Source organism: Cygnus olor, chromosome 11 (genome assembly GCF_009769625.2).
Source record: "Cygnus olor isolate bCygOlo1 chromosome 11, bCygOlo1.pri.v2, whole genome shotgun sequence".
NCBI lineage: Eukaryota > Metazoa > Chordata > Aves > Anseriformes > Anatidae > Cygnus > Cygnus olor.
Genome location: NC_049179.1, coordinates 9,514,882 through 9,530,789, shown reverse-complemented (window position 1 = coordinate 9,530,789; position 15,908 = coordinate 9,514,882). Strand labels below are relative to the sequence as shown.

The 15,908-nt window shown below is 55.7% G+C and overlaps 2 protein-coding genes across 2 annotated transcripts; both read left to right on the top strand.

The window, feature by feature from the left end:
• Positions 1–222: 222 nt before the first annotated feature.
• On the top strand, positions 223–8,079 carry CD276 (CD276 molecule). Its single transcript, XM_040570198.1, has 8 exons — positions 223–357; positions 776–838; positions 2,169–2,519; positions 2,866–3,162; positions 4,499–4,639; positions 6,030–6,071; positions 6,269–6,304; positions 6,942–8,079. The coding sequence occupies exons 2-8, from the start codon at positions 799–801 to the stop codon at positions 6,962–6,964; spliced, it is 930 nt and encodes a 309-aa protein (XP_040426132.1). The 5' UTR covers positions 223–357; positions 776–798; the 3' UTR covers positions 6,965–8,079.
• A 2,487-nt stretch (positions 8,080–10,566) lies between these two features.
• Positions 10,567–15,908, top strand: LOC121076191 (zona pellucida sperm-binding protein 3-like). The gene is made up of 10 exons (XM_040570323.1): positions 10,567–10,597; positions 12,696–13,138; positions 13,792–13,910; positions 13,989–14,092; positions 14,282–14,459; positions 14,536–14,656; positions 14,760–14,851; positions 14,920–15,065; positions 15,312–15,431; positions 15,658–15,908. Exons 1-10 carry the CDS (start codon positions 10,567–10,569, stop codon positions 15,786–15,788), a joined length of 1,485 nt encoding a protein of 494 aa, XP_040426257.1. The 3' UTR covers positions 15,789–15,908.

The following is a 15,908-nucleotide window of genomic DNA, read 5'->3' as shown; positions in this document are numbered from 1 at the left end:
CCCAACCCCCCATCCCCATGCACCCCAATTCCCTATCTCCATACACCCCAAACCTGGGGCTCCCTGTAACCCAATCCCTGGCCCCATACACCCCAATTCCCTATCTCCATAAACCCCAATTCTAGGACTTCCCGCACCCCAATCCCTGCCCCCTTACACCCCAATTCCCTATCTCCACACCCCCAATCCCCCATTACCCCGCGGCCCCTCCTCCCCCGCCGGACCCCGGGCAGGAAGCGGCCGCAGCCAACCAGGGCCCGAGCGGATCCGAAGGGATCCGACGGGATCCGAAAGGAGCCGAAGGGATCCGGAGGGAGCCGAGCGGGGCCGAGCGCAGCCGAGCGGGGCTGAGGCGCGGTAGGTGCGGGCCGGGCGGGGACGGGGGGTGCCGGGGGGCGCCGGGCAGGGGGCGGCCGCGGGGCTCCGTGAGCGGCCCCCGGGGCTCCGTGAGCGGCCCCGGCCTCGGCCGCAGCCCCGGGGCCTCCCCGGGCTGTGTGGTGGCGGGGGGGGAATGAATGGGGCCGGCCGGGGGGGCCCCGAGGGGTGTGGGGGGCCCCCGCCGCCTTCCCCTCCCTGGGGGCTCCTCCTCGGGGCCCCCCCGGTTTGGGGCTGAGCCGCGGGGAAGCGGCTTGGGAAGGGAGCGACGGGACGTGGGGGGGGGAGCGGCGAGGTTCCCAACACCCTTTGGGTGTCTTTTTAAATTTTATTTTATCTTTTCTTAATTATTTTAACAGATATTTTTTGATTATTATTCTTTTTTTCCCCCCTCTTCCAGGGTGCTGAGGAGACGCCCCAGCGATGCTCTGCCCGCTGCTCGCCCTGGCGCTCAGCCTGGCAGGTGAGCGGGGACCCCTCTGGGGCGAGCGGGGACCCCTCTGGGGTGAGCGGGGACACCCTTGGGGTAAGCGGGGACCCCTTTGGGGTGCTCCTCCCAGATACACCGCGGGCACAAAGAGGGGCAAGACCTCGCCCGCCGCCACGGGAGGAGCGTCCCGGTGGCGAGGGGCTCCACGTCCCGCGTGCTGCAGCCAAATGGTGAAGGCACAGCGGGGTCACGTCCTGAGGGATGTCACGGGGCTGGATCCGGCCCCACGCTCAGCAGCTCCCGGACCTCCTCCAGGCACGCCACCAGCACCCGCTGGCTCATGGAGAGGGATGAGTGGCCCTGGCCTGGCTCCCTTAGCCCTTTGCCAGCACACCAAGGGTCGACCCAAGCCCCTGGCATCGCTGCAGCAGCCCCCTGCAATCCCACAGCACAGGGGGTCCATGGGGAAGAATCCTTTTAGGATGCATGCCAGCCAGCGGCCAGGCTGGGTGATGTTCCTAAAAACCAACCACAGGCCTTTATTAATAGCCAGAGGGAGCTGTGACGCTGTGGGGCCTGCCAAGAGCCAGGCTGGCTGCCCGGGCGCTGTGCTCGTGTCTGTCCGTCCGTCTGTCCGTCCGTCTGTCCGTCCGCGTCCCCTGGCAGGGCTCACCCAGCCCAGCTCCCTCCTGAGCTCCTCTCCTGCCGGGATTTACTGGGGTCAGGATGTCAAACCTTGCTGCCGATGCACTTCCCTTGGTGCCAGGCATGATTTTTCCCCCTTTTCCTCCCCGTATAACATTGGGGAACGTGGCCCTGGTGGGACATCCCCACCTGCTGCCGTCATTCCCCAGGGGACAGGGGGCGAGCGGGTGGTGAGGGTCTGGGGGACGGATCCGCGCCTCTGCCTGCGCGGCTGCCAGCTCAGCAAGTGCCACCCAGTGCCACCTGGGGCTGGCAGAGGGACGTGGGCACGTCCCACCTGGGCACCGCACTGGTGCCATCTAGCGCTGCTTCATCGCCTCCGTCCTCTCCGCAGCCCGCCGTTGGGGTGGCTTCTTGTAGACCCTACCAAAAGAGAAGCAGCCCTGAGCAGGTTTGAGCACCCACGGGTGCTCCTGACAGTGCTGTCCCTGTGACGGGTGGCACTTGCTGCGTGCTGGCAGCTGAGGGCAGCAGTGCCCTGAGTTTGGGCTCAGCCCTGGGAGGCTGCTGGTCTCCCCACTTTCGCTTTGCTGGGGAAGGGCTGGAGATGTTTTCCTCCCTTCCCAGCCCCTCGATTCTCTTAGTCATTAATTAGCTACGTGGATAATTAATGAGATGCTTCCATGGGGGCTGACCACCTCGTGCTTCTCTCCTGCAGGTGCCATGGAGATCCAGGTCCCGGAGGAGCCCGTGGTGGCCCTTTTTGGCCGAGACGCCACCTTGCGCTGCTCCTTCTCCCCCGAGGCCAATTTCAGCCTGGACGACCTCAGCCTCATCTGGCAGCTGACGGACACCAAGCGCTTGGTGCACAGCTTCTCCGGTGGCAGGGACCAGCTGGCCGACCAGGGCGGGGGCTACGCCAACCGCACGGCCCTCTTCTACGACCAGCTGGCCCAGGGCAACGTCTCGCTGCTCCTCCGGCGTGTGGAGATCGCGGATGAGGGCAGCTTCACCTGCTTCGTCCGTGTCCGCGACTACAGCAGCGCCGCCGTGACGCTGCAGGTGGCAGGTGAGAGGTGGAGAGGTGTCCCGGCGTGCCTCCCCCAGCGAGAAGGGTTCTCCGTCACACTTTCATCCTCCACGCAGCCTCTTTCTCCACCCGTGTGGTCTCCACATGAATTCAGGCCTCCAGCCGGCTGCATCTCCCCCAAAATGTTCCCCACAGGGAGGCTGATCCCTTCCTTGCCGTGGTGGGGAGGTTCTCGGCTGAGGTGCCACCTGTGGCAGCGTGGCCAGGAATGAATCAGAGCTGGGGAGGGTTCAGCTGGTTGGTGTCATCTGCTGGAAGGTGGTGGGTTGCTCCTGATCCTTTGGTCACCTCCGTCACCCCCTGCTGGCTTTCCTCTCCCTTTCAGCTCCCTACTCCAAGCCCAATTTGAACCTGGAGCCCAACAAAGACTTGAAGCCTGGGGACCTGGCGGCTGTGACTTGCCACGCATCCCGCGGCTACCCCGAGGCCAGCGTCCTCTGGCAGGACAGCCAGGGCACCAACATCACGGAGAACATCACCACGTCCCAGGTGGCCAACGAGGAAGGTCTCTTTGACGTGCACAGCGTCCTCCAGGTGCTGGTGGAGCCCAGCAGCACCTACTCCTGCCTGGTGCGAAACCCGGTGCTGCAGCAGGAGACCCATGCCTCTGTCACCATCACGGGTGAGCCAGCCTGGGCCAAATTTGGGAAAGGAAGGGATGGGATCTCTTCTGAAGAAGGTGGCCGTGGTGGCACAAAGCTACCCCAGGGGTTTGTACACCATATCCCGGCTCTACCTCTCTGCCCATGGACCTTTAGGGTGGCCTGAGGCTGTGCTGTCCTTCCCTGTAGCTCCGTACCAGCATCCCAGCCTGGTGCTGGAGGTACTTGCTGAGCTGCAATATAGGTTTTGCAAGATCTGTGGGTGATTTTGGAAAGGTCTTGAGATGTTGTCCTCCTTCTAGCTTTGCTGGTTGCCCTGTCCCAGTCTAAACCGCCCCAGAGAGCCAGCACAGGGCATGCTGGTCTTCCTCTCTTTAGCACGTGCCCATGGGATGCTTTCCATTTACAGCTCTCCATCCCATCCCATCCCATCCCATCCCCTACACAAACCCCACATCACTTGCACTCTCCCCTGACCTCCTAATTAATCCTGACCAAAACACCCTTGGGGCACCCGCTGTGCTTTTCCACCTGGGCTGCTTGGCCTGGAGACCAGCACCTCAGCAAACTTTTGGGCTGGTTTGCCAGCTCGGCCCGTTTGTCTCTGAGCATCGTTCAGCCTCGCCGCTTCGCCCTGACGATGTCTCGCTCTGCTGGCCCGACAAATCGGGAGTTTAGCGGCATTTATCCTGGATGGCGCGGGCAGGGAGCGTGGGCAGGGCTCTGTCGAGGAGATGGGTAGGGCTGTGCCTGGGAGCTGGGTGACAAAACCCATGGCTGTGAGCTGTGCGCCCCAAATCCAAACCTTCTGGGGCTGGCAGGGACCCCTCCTGTTGCCCTCAGGAGTCCTGCTCTGTCCCAGATGCTCTGGGGAGGGAAGAGATGAGCTCCAGGAGAGATCTCCAAGGAATCTGACCCGTGGACTCCACTGGTGGCGTGCAGGACTCAGCCTTGGCACACCAGTGACTTGCCACCAGCTCCAAGTGGCTTCTGCTCATCCTCACTCGCTCGGGTTTTATAGCTGCCTTGGAGCTCTTTATAACTTTACACACTCCCCGGAAGCGTTAATTAGCAATTAATTGGCACGGCAGTTGCTGGGTTGTGAAGGTGGGTCCCCGGTGGAGCATCAACCTTTTGGCTGCTTGCACCAAGCTCATCCAGCAAGCGTCATGCAGGCGCCCGACGTTGGCCACGGCCGAGCAGAGAAGAGGACACCGATAATGCTTCTGATCCTCTTCTCTAAGGGATATTTGTCCCTTGTGACAGGGAAATATCCCCTAAACTCCATCTGCCCTTTGTACCGCCGGTCCCCTCAGCATTATAACTACAGAAGGATTTGTCTTTCTCTCCCCCAAGGCCAACACCTCGCCTTCCCCGCCGTGGCTCTCTGGGTGACGGTGGGACTCGCCATCTGTGTAGTGGTGCTGCTCATCGTCCTGGCTTACATCTGCCAGAAGAAAATCCGTGAGAGCTGCGAGGAAGAGGAGGAAAATGCAGGTAAAGCATCCCCGTCCCATCCGGGTGCACACTGCGGCGGGCGATGGATCAGAGGACGCTTTAACCTCTTTCCTTCTTTTGCACATAAGCGAGCGCTTTCCTCTTGTTTTTGTTTCTTCCTTCCAGCACATTTTCACCTTTCTGCTCTGCCCTTCTCCATCTCTTTCTCCCCATCCTCCCACTCTCCTCTGAGCATCCTCCATGTGCCCGATGCCCTGGCAGGACATCCGTGCGGTGAGCATCTCCTCCGAGAAGATGCCCCCGGGCTTTGCCACCGTGGAAATGTCGAGCGTGTTGACACGCAGAAATAGCATGAGACAGAGATGCTCCGTGCTCGCCCTTGCTCTCCCTTTATCCTCTCATGCTTTGTTTTGAAAGAATTAATGAAAGGCGTGCTGCTGCCTCCTGGGAAGCACTCTGAAATGCCCCCTTTGAAAAATAATTCTGTGCCAGCTCTCGTTTTCCGCATTCTTCCCCTCCTTTGGTTTGTTTCTTTTTATTACAGAGAGGTGTTTGCATGGCAAGTGGGGCTTTATTCCTTTAAAAAAAAAAAAAGCTGTTGTGCTCTGAAAATGGCTGCAGAAGCAGCTTTGCTGGCGTTCCCTGCTTGTTTTCTCTCGCTGGCTGCAGGGCTGATGCGTTCGTGTTGCCAAAGCCTTGCCCTGACAGTGTTGTGCTGCGCAAGCTGCAGCCGCCCCGGGTTTTGCTCCTCTCCCTGCCTGCTGTGAATTTATTAATTGTTATGGTTTTATTATATCATATCTATCTTTTTCCCCTTGGAACACAAACCCCAGTGAATTTTCCCTTTTGCTGGGGGACTTGGAGTGCCGGACAGCTCGATTGTGGCCCTGAGCCACCTGACCTTTAGCACAGGACACTGCTCCCAGCCTGCGATGGTTTCTCCCTGACCCTTAGCAATAACCTTTACTTCAAATAATAACCCTGCAGGACACTTTATGGGAGCTGCAGGAAGCAGGAGCAGCAGTTTTTGCTGGTCTTTTTGGCCGGGAACAGCATCGCAGGCATTCAGAGCATCCCACTGACGGGGCTGTTCTGGCAGCGTTGCAGGAGCCGCCGTCTCCTGAGCCCCTGGCTCTGGATGGTAGCGGTGCTATAAACAGGGAGCCAAGCGGGCGCGCTGCATCGTGCTGAGCTGTTGGGGTCACGAACAGGCAGGGAAATTCCTCCCTGTGGGGTGCCAGGGCTCAGCATGGGGCCGGAGGAGGGTTGCTGGCTGCAGGTGGGTACCACTTGCCGCCTCCCTCTCCATCGCCAGCATTTCGGCAGAGCCTGGGATGTGCAGCCAGGGATGGAGGCATGTCCACCGAGCCCGGTGGGCTTTGAGGGGAGGTCTGCAGGTGCTTCACACTCTCCCGGTTCTGTTTTGTAGGGACAGAGGAGCAGGATGAGGATGGGGAAGAACCCAAGACAGGTGGGTGCTGTCTCACAGCTGCGGGGCTGTTCCCAGTGCTCCCAGTACCATGCTGAGAATGGGACTGGGGGGCAGCCACCTTCAATCCCTCCATCTCCCCGTTAATGTGTTCTGCTCCCAAACTGCCAAAGGAAAGGGACTGGGGGTCTGAGGCTGTTCCACGCAAGCTGACCACGTGCTGGTTTTGCTTTTTGCAGCTCTGCAGCCGCTGAAGAGCACAGAAGACAAAGCAGGTGAGCGCATCCGCTGAGTGTCTTTGTCCCCTGCTCCAGGAGCCTGCTGGAGGGGACACAAGCTGGCTCGATGCAGCAGTAACTATTCCTCCACAAGCTGGTCAGCTTGGGATGAAGTGTTTGGTTTTTTTTATTTATTTTCCATTTGCTGTAGAACGATCAAATTTCCCCAGATTGTTTCTATCAAGCAGCGCTCTGGTTTGGGCCGCTCTGACCAATGCTTGTATTTCCCAGCCGGAGATGAAGTGATGTGAGCAACGGCTTTGATGTGCTGTTTGCTCAGCTATAAGATGCTTCTGAGAAAGTTTTGTCTCCTGTTCAGGTTTTTCTTGCATGTTGGGAGTTTTCTTGGTCTGAGATACATTCAAGCATCCTAATCTTTGCACCCAAAGCTGTATTTAGTCCTCAGGGTGCTGGGACTGTGAGAAATGGAGGGGAGCAGCGCAGGCTGCATCCCCAGCTTTCCCTTCTGCTCTAGCCCAGGTTGAAAACAGCCTTATCCAGGCCCTGCCAAGAATTTGGGTCTCTGCAGATGTAGGCGACCACTTTCAACTCCATGCCTGTGGATTATTATTATTAATATTTAAATTTTTATTGCCAATTTTAGTTTCTTCCTTTCTTTTTTCTCCTTCCCTAGAAAACGAGCAAGAAATTGATTGACGCGAGCTGGGACAGCTCCAGGCAACACCGTGTGCCCTGCACCACCCTGCGGTGACAAACCCAGGACACCTCGGAGGGACAGGGACACCCCAACCCTCTGCCACCGCCGCTCCGGGTGCCATCCCCATCTTCCCGCGCCGGCCGCGTTTTCGGGGCGCCCTGGGGCTGGAGAGAGGCTGCGCCTCCCTTTACCCCCAGCGAGCCCCCAAAGCCACCTCCCGAGGGACCTGGCACATCGTGTCCTGCGTGGGGTCGTTGGGTGTCTGTCTGTCCGTTCTCATCCCCAGGGAGCGCCGGGCTGAGCCCCCAGGGTGAGCATCATTCCAGAGGCACATTAGGACAATTATTTTGTTTTTTTTTTTCACCTTGCACCACTGCAGTTCCAACCGGACTTTCATTCTTGCCTTAAATGCATGGTTATCCCATGCTTCAAATTAACACAGAGGACTTTTTGGGGGGGTGAATCTTCTCCCTGTCCCGACCCTGCAGCCGGAGGCAGGGCTCAGGGAATAACTAGGGCTGTGCTGCGTGATGCCTTTTTTTTATTTTGGAGCGGTTGGAAGGCAGTGGGTGGCAGAGGCAGGGGGTTTTAGCAAGGGGCAAGGTGTTAATGCCACCCACAGAACCTAGGTTCAGCCCAGGAATGCTGGAAAAAACACCCCAATACCATTTTTAAGGGAAAAAAAAACACACCAAAATCTAGTTTTTAAGAGAAGTTTGTGCATCCATGGGGTATGTGACAGGTGCTCATCCCCAGCTGGACCAATGTGCCTATTGCCTAATTAAATATTAAACAATAACTCGGGAGCACGCGGGGGGTGCACTAAAGCCCTGCAAAGCGCCTTAGCATCCTCGGTGCCCCAAGTGTTTGTGCTGGAAATAATGCTTGTTTAACTCAATTTGGGTAAAACCACCCGCTCGGATGGCTGCAGGAAGAGGCACCCCAATGCCAAGCGTGGCTGACGTCGGGGAACGAACGCAGGCTGAGAAATGGGTTTGCTCGTGGCGTGTCCCTGGGTCCAGCGATGGGTCTCTGTTGGTTGTCATTTTTATTTAAAATCCAAGGATCTGGAGGGTTTCGTGCCTTGACAAATAAACTCGTGGGTTGTTTTGGATTATGGTTTCTGGGCTCGAGGGTTTAGCTCTCCCCCATTCTTGTATTTTCAGAGGTGGCTGAAGGCTGTGTGTTACTAGAAGAGAAAAAAGGAGTGAGGATGAACTCAGGTTGTTTCCTACCTTAAAGCCCCATTTCCTTCCCAAATCATCGATGGCTCACACTGTTTCTAGAGTCACTAGAGGACACAAGGGCTGATTTTGGTGGCGGAGGAGGTCTAAGGGACGAAGGACACCAACCTGCAGGATAACAGGCTTCAGTAGTCCCCTCGCTCACAGGATGAGCTGCTTCATACTATGCATTACATTTTTGGGTTGATTTTGTGACATTCAGCACAGCAAGAGGAAACCCCTAATGTTCATCCCCGTCTGTGATGTGTTCCCAGGGTGTGTGGTGGCCTGGGCTGGCCCTGCAAGACCTTGCACAGTGCTTGCAGCCTTGATGGATCCATCCTGTATGGATGCTCAAATTAATACATGCATATTTTGGACCTGAGCTTTGCTTTGGCTCCGTCTTCTGCTGCCACGGTGGCATCATCCATCACCAGCTGATGAGCCCTGCCGTGATAACTCCTCTTTATTTTCATACTTAGAGCAGCAGAAGAAGGTGCAAAATCCCAAGGGGGCCATCAGCATCTTTGTACCAGCCATATGAAATACCCCTGAAATTCATGCATGTTTAATCCCATCCGTCGGTGGGGTTTGATCAGGAGCTGCCAGGGGAAGGGGTCTTCTTCAGCCCGCCGCAGCCGGCAAGGATTATTTTTAGCTGTCCTTCCCGGGCATGCAGCCAGGCGCTGCATTTTAATAGAAAAATATTTCTAAAAGCGAGACAAGTTAAAGCGTGCTGGTATCAAACTCGTATTAGGGAGGGGATGGATGGTTATTTCATTTAAGGGCCATGATGTACAGCCTGAATTAAGCACTAGTGCAATTTTTAACAAGGTGCCAGGAGGTACCATTAATATTAGTTACCACCCAGACGCTGGGCTGGGGGAATAAAGCCATTAACCCTCCCTGCCCGGCGCTGATGAGTGATGGGACGAGTCGTCCTGAAGCTCGGGACCTTCATGGTCTTTAAAGATCCCGAGATAGCTCCACCAGCACACATGCTCCCACCACCGCCAGCTTCTGTGGATTTAATTATGGAGGGGGGATGCAAACAGCTAGTTGCAGGTTAATGGGGTGGGATGCGGCGATGCCTCCATGGTGCTTGTCATGAGATGAACTGGGGGATTTGGACTAAATGGTTTCCAGAGGTGATTTCCAGCATCAACTGCTCTGTAATTCCCAATGGGAGCCACTGCACAGAGAGGAAAGGGGGTGTTTTAGGACACCCCCGTGCCTTAACGCAAGCACATTCGCTTCTTGTTCCCCTAAAAACCTGCTCAGCTCCTGGGTCTCTGCTCCAGGAGCCTGGACTTTCCTCCCAGCCAGCTGCTGAAGGTGAGGAGCAAAGCCCCAAGGTCACAGATGAGAGCAGATGGAAGCAGAGGGTTTTTAAAATCACTTTCCACCTTTGTTCGCAGCTTCTCCTGGCTAAGCAGCATCCAGAAAAAAAAAAAAATCCATCTGAAATCCAGGATGCTTGTTACCTGGTGATTCCCATTTTCCTGCAAACACCCAAACGAAACACTCTCTTTTGGTGTGAAAGAGGGCGTTTCATCCCATCCGAAATGGCCTTGCCCTTTGAGCCCGCGTGTTCCATACAGCCACATTTTGTTTTCATTTCCCTTTAGTTTTCCTCCTGATAAGAAGCTCTGCTTGGGGAACAAACGTGGAAGTTGAAGCCAACTCAAAGCCATCGTCCTCCACCTACTCCAAAAACCATGCAAAAGCATCTTCTCAGGCAGAAAAAGGCTTTGAAAAACTCTTGCCTGGTACCTAAATCCTTTCAGTGGGGATTGAAAAGTGGCATTTTCAAAGCACTGCTATTTTTAAAGAGGAGTCGGTATTTTCAGAGCCAGTTGCTCTCTCCCGGGACCCATTTTTTGGAGCCGAGTCCCGGACGGGTTATTCCCTGCTGCCACAGCGCATCTGGTCCTGATATGTCAGAGTGAACCAAGGGGCTGAGAGACGTTTTAATTACAGACTTGACTATCCGGCGTGATTTGTCATGGGCAACTGGAGCAATTTATCCATCAGCAGTTAGACGCAATCTGAAGCAGAAGGAGCATTTATCTCTGTGACTCAGAAGAGAGATTTGAAATGAAACGGGGGAATTTCTTACAAGCCCCTACCTGGCATTCATTTTCAAACCTGGAGCGCATTCGCACTCTTTTCCCACGTTTGCCCAGGGGCTCGTTTCCCTTTGGGATGGATGAGGGTGAGGAAGGGTGCTAATGGGGTGGCTCAGGTGCCTTTTTCATGCCTTGTCGTGACTGGGAGCCAAATCCCTGGACGATGCTCTCGCCAGCAGGATCTGGGCTGTAGACGGGGTGATAGCATCATTTTCTCCAGGCGGGAGGCGAGGAGGTTGTTGTTGCTCAATGAGCCTTGGAGAAGCATGTGCTGTCTCAGGTAAGTAGAAGTCGCTAAAGCGTCGCCTGATGAGCATTCAATTCCCCGATTAATACAGTATTTAACACTCCAGTGAAAAAAGCACCCTGGCAAACAAACGGATGAGCTATGGAGAGAAGAAGTGCTGACAGTGCAGTTCTTTTCTGTGCACGAAATCATTCTCCAATCTCAGGGAAAACGCAGGTGCTGATGCTCTCTGCGGCACGCGGCCAAGCTGGGCTCCCCCATTCCTCCCTGAAGGGCTGAAGAGGAAGGATGGTGCCCACCCAACCCTGGGCTTTTCCCTTCTTGCCAACCTTAGCACCGTTTGCTCCGAGCTCTTCTAAGCCCAGGCAAGGACAGCCGGTGTATGCGAAGAGAAAGCCGATGTCCCCCGGTGTCCTTCACCACCGGAGGAAATCTATAGCCGGGGATGGGAAGGGTTATTCCTTCAGAGCCATTAAATGCAGATCACAGTGATGGATGTTGCCGGGAGGTGGTGGATGTGTTTTCCTTGATGTGTTTTATTTTTATGTGTGGTTGGTTTTTTTTGTTCTTTTTTGTTTTTCTTCTTTTTTTTTTTCTGCCTATTGATCTCATCTCCCAAATGAGAATAAAAACCGTTCCCACCCATCAGATTCAGCCTTTCCCACCCCAGCTCCTGGAAATCCCACTTTTTTTCACTGGAGTGTTAAGTACTGTATTAATCGGGGAATTGAATGCTTATCTGGCAATGTTTAAGGCTCATCAATCTCCCCTCCACTGAGCGAGCGCAGGGCATGAGCTGGGCTTGGAGATGACCCACTGCTTGCTGAATTAATAAAGAGAGCCTGAGCTGCCAGAGAGGTTTTTCTTGTATCATTTATTCATCACTCATAAAACTACCCACGCTTCAGGGAGACCACAGCAGATGTGTAATGCATGGGCCTGCAGCAAAGGTGGGCACTGCTGGGATTTGGCTGCCTCCCCCGAGGCCACACAGCACGCGTAACCCCAAACCCACCCCGCAGAGGGGCGGAAGATGCTTCATCCCGTAAAACCCACATTATGGGGCATGCGTGCAATGCTCCTGTAGAAACATACCGTGAACACAACCACTTGTGTTAAGAAACCCCCCCCCCGGCTTGTTCAGCACCAGGGCATTGTCCCCATGCCGAGGAGACCCCACTGCCAGCAGCTTTGCGTGACCCCAGCCCCTCCACCCAGCACAGCCATGTACAGCCATTAGTCATCCTACTGTACGCACAAGCAGCTGTGCCAATTAGCATAATTAACACATGAGGGCCAATTAATCTCTTGATTATGCCTGCCATTCACTTATCAGCTGCTATTATGGGAAGATCGGCTTTTGTACCTCTGCTTTCTATGCAAATAAGCCGGTTATGATGCCTTCATTACTCGACATACAATTACCCAGCGCAGATACCCATGAAATCGAGCACGGACAGATTGCCAGCATGCACGGGCCGGAGCCCAGGTGGATTTGGCAGCTGAAGGAGCTCTGAAAGTCCTCTCTGTGTCTGAAAGTGCCACCTTGAGCAGTGCACCACACCATGGGTTTTGGGGAATCTGATGTGCAGGAGACCGGAAATATTTGTAGGATGGTGGCCGAGCCCTTGGCACACCGGTGGCTAACACTGGCTCCAGTTCAGCCATAGGGAAGGGGACACGGACACAGGCACAAGGGATGCTGTGGCCACAGGGGCTGCTGACCCTAGATCCCATCTCGTTGCCACCCCTGGTCTTGGTTCTGCTGCTCTCTGGTATCAGGGATGCTCAGGAGGTCAGCAAAACCTGCGGTCCATGGAAATATGGTGGGATGCAATACGTCCCCACCACATTAGCCCTCTGTCTGTTCTCCTGCCATGGTGACCTCTTGTCCCCAAACAAGTGCCTGATGCCAGCCCCACCAGGCAAGGCAGGAAGACATGGGACAATGCTCTGGGGCAATTCCAGGTGTGGGGTTGGTGAGATTTTCCCCCCTGCCCCTCGAGGGAGGGGTGTCCCAGCTGGGTCTCATTGACCTGGGTTGTCCCTGGATGCTCCAAGGGCTGGGTGGAGGCCCCCAGGTGCATCCCATCTGCTCTTCAGGGAGTTGGTATAAAAGGCTCCTGAGCAGCCTCTTCTCTATCTGCTGGTTTTGTCAGGCTCAGGATGGGGTCTGGAAGTAGCCTGGGTATTGCTCTGCTGTGCTGGGTACTGGCTGAAGCGGTGTCTTACAGCCCCTGGGATCTCTCCCCAAGGGACTCAGGGGTCTTGAGGGTCAGAGGGGACTCTTCATGGAGATGGCACCAGGTGCCTTCCTTCTCCCAGCCCTCCCCGTGGGCATGGGTGGATGTCTCCCAGCTCCAGGCTGCTGCCCCCCTGCACCCTGTGGCTGTGCAGTGCCAGGAGGCACAGATGGTGCTCACGGTGCACCGGGACCTCTTCGGCACTGGGCGCCTGGTCCGGGCTGGGGACCTGACCCTGGGCATGGCCAGCTGCCCGGCCACAGCCCAAAATGCTGCTGAGAATGTGGTGACCTTTGTGGCTGGGCTGCACGAGTGTGGCAGCACCCTACAGGTGAGGTGGGGTGCTAGGGTGAGAGGCTGCTCCATCCCTGGTGCTGCTGCTTGGGTAGTGGGCTAATGGGCTTTGATCCACACTGGGGTGATTAAATGGGGGTTATTTGGGACTAGTAAGTAGTAACGTGCTGCCTAATTCTTCTTGGGAGTGGCTCAGTTCTAGAGATGATATAGTAAAGGTGAAGCCAAGGGTTGAGGTTGGGGTGGGGGGTACGTCTGCTAACAGTAGCTCTTGAGTGAAGTGCCTTGGGACCATTGCAGGGCTGGTTTTGGGAGTATGCATGCTGTCCTTGAGCCCTAGGTGAATCCACGGAATGGCAAGCAAGGCTTGTAGTGCTTTTCTTCTATCCAAGAGCCGGAAGAGTTGATGTGCTCCCATTTATTTAGGAGGAAGGAGGCTTCAGGCCTTTTGTCCTACAGCACTTGCCCAGCTGATGTGGGCACTTCTTGGGGTGGTGGCCCTCAAGACTGACCTCTTATGAGGTCAGTCTTATTCTCAGGTGCTGAGATGCCAGCCCAAATCATGGTATCCTGAATGTGGAGGACAGGCTGGTGGAGCTGCAGGTTCTGGTGCTGGGTGCCTGACAGTGTTGAGGTTTGGGCTGACCCGTTTGTTCTACTGACTTATCAGCTCTCCCATGTCCCTTCCAGATGACCCCAGACTCCCTGATCTACAAAACAAGCTTGTTCTACAAACCCACTGCCACTGGCAACACGGTCATTGTAAGAACCAGCCCAGCTGTGGTTCCTATTGAGTGTCACTACCCCAGGTGAGCCAATGGGGCAATGTCTCTGCTCCTACGGACCTAGGGTGGTGGTGGCATCTCTGCTGACACCTCTGCTTTTAGGAAGAGCAACGTGAGCAGCAATGCTGTCCGGCCTACCTGGGCTCCCTTCCACTCCACGCTGTCAGGGGAAGAGAAGCTGGTGTTCTCCCTGCGCCTCATGAGCGGTGGGTGCCCCCTCTGATACCTGCTCCTGGCCATGAATGCTGAGATCCCCAAAAAAACTAGGGGCTGGGTTACCCCACACCTTATAGGAGGGATATATGGGGTTGCTGGTCAGTTAGGAGGTCCCACAAGAAAGGGAGGGCAGCATGCTTTTTGCCAAAGAAACCTGTGGCTTCAACTGTGCCTTCCAGATGACTGGAGCTCCGAGAGGCTCTCCAATGGCTTCCAGCTGGGGGAAAGCCTGCACCTCCAGGCCGATGTTGTGGTGGGGGGCCACGTGCCCCTGCGCCTCTTTGTGGAGGACTGCGTGGCGACTCCGAGTGCAGACCGGAGCTCCTTGCCCCGCTACGCTTTGATTGACCTCAGCGGGTAAGGGGGGACAGCGTGGTCTGCGTGGCGGTGCCATAGCTCGTTGGGATGTCCCTGACTTCTGCCCCCTGTCCAGGTGCTTGGTGGATGGGAGAGCTGATGACACCACCTCAGCATTCGTGTCCCCACGGCCGAGGCAGGAAACGCTGCAGTTTGTGGTCGATGCTTTCAAGTTCGCAGGAGATGACAGGAACCTGGTGAGATGTGTCTGACCCCCTGGCCCTGCCTGCACAAGAGCAGTGCTGTCCTGCATGAAAAAATCACCCCAACCTGGGGATTTTGGCTTAATTTCCCTTCCAGATCTACATCACCTGCCACCTGAAGGTCTCCCCAGCTGACCAGGCCCCAAACCCACTGAACAAGGCCTGTTCCTTCAACAAAGCCAGCAGCCTGTGAGTACCTGGGGGGCTTGGGCAGGGGGCAGCCTGGAGGAGAGGGCTCACAGGTGGCTCTGTTCCAGCTGGGCTCCTGTGGAGGGCACTGGGGACATCTGCAGCTGCTGTGAGACGGGCAACTGTGCACTGTATGGAGGCTACTCCCGGAGAAATAACCCCCTGGCCAGGTGGCCAGGGAGGCGCTTGAGGAGAGACATTTCTTCCAGGCAAGGTAGGGCTCGGTGTGCCCCAAAATGCAGCCCTAATTTGGTGACCTCCCAGGCTGGGGTGGCTGAGATGCTGGAAGGTCTGAGATGTCACCTCTTGGGGGTGAGCTTGGCTCTTCTCTGCTGTCCTTGGGCAAGTAATTTTCCCTTTTGTATAAAGCTACACAAAACCACCTCGCTGTAAGCCCTGAAATTCCAATGGATCAGGAATTGCCTCACCTGCCAGCTCACTCATGCACATCTCTTCTTAGGTGGGTCCTCAAGGGCAGCAGAGGCTGAAGTCTCAGTTGGACCACTGTTAATCCTTGACCCAGCTCAGGGGTTATGGAGTGCCTCAGGACGGCTTGTGCCAGCAGGGAGGGCACCACAGGGTACGTGTCTGTGTGGCTGTGCCTGCACTTATCTGAAGATGACTCCAGGTTGATCTAATTGTGAATTCCTCCATGATTTCATGCCTAGATGGACTCTCTGGTGTATCTGCTGGAAAAAAAAAAACTGTCTGGGGGGCTTTTTTACCCCCTTATTGCCTGCATGTTGTGCCACTGCCATATGGTGGAAAGCCATAAAATATGTAGTAAGGGGATTTCTCTCTTCTAGGTGCTGCTGAAGGACTTCCTGTGCTGGTCCAAGTCGCCATGCTCGCAGCAGCTGCTGTGCTGAGCTTAACTGCCCTTGGAATATTTCTCATGTGCAGAAAGTACAGATGCCCTCTGGGAATGTCATTGTAACTCCCTGTACCTAATAAAAAAAAAAAGTTTGTCTTCCCTTTGTGATCTTGGTGGTGAGGAGGGACAGCGGTCAGCCCCTGCCCTGATGGGATGGCATTTGGGGCTGTACTCAGGAACCAG

Excerpts from the sequence above, each read along its gene's own strand:
- CD276 (XM_040570198.1), top strand. The coding sequence starts at position 799 with ATGCTCTGCCCGCTGCTCGCCCTGGCGCTCAGCCTGGCAG. Across the intron at positions 839-2,168 it reads CCTGGCGCTCAGCCTGGCAG|GTGCCATGGAGATCCAGGTC; the intron begins GTGAGCGGGGAC and ends TCTCTCCTGCAG. Across the intron at positions 6,072-6,268 it reads TGGGGAAGAACCCAAGACAG|CTCTGCAGCCGCTGAAGAGC; the intron begins GTGGGTGCTGTC and ends TGCTTTTTGCAG.
- LOC121076191 (XM_040570323.1), top strand. The coding sequence starts at position 10,567 with ATGAGCCTTGGAGAAGCATGTGCTGTCTCAG. Across the intron at positions 13,911-13,988 it reads ATTGAGTGTCACTACCCCAG|GAAGAGCAACGTGAGCAGCA; the intron begins GTGAGCCAATGG and ends CTCTGCTTTTAG. Across the intron at positions 14,460-14,535 it reads GCTTTGATTGACCTCAGCGG|GTGCTTGGTGGATGGGAGAG; the intron begins GTAAGGGGGGAC and ends CCCCCTGTCCAG.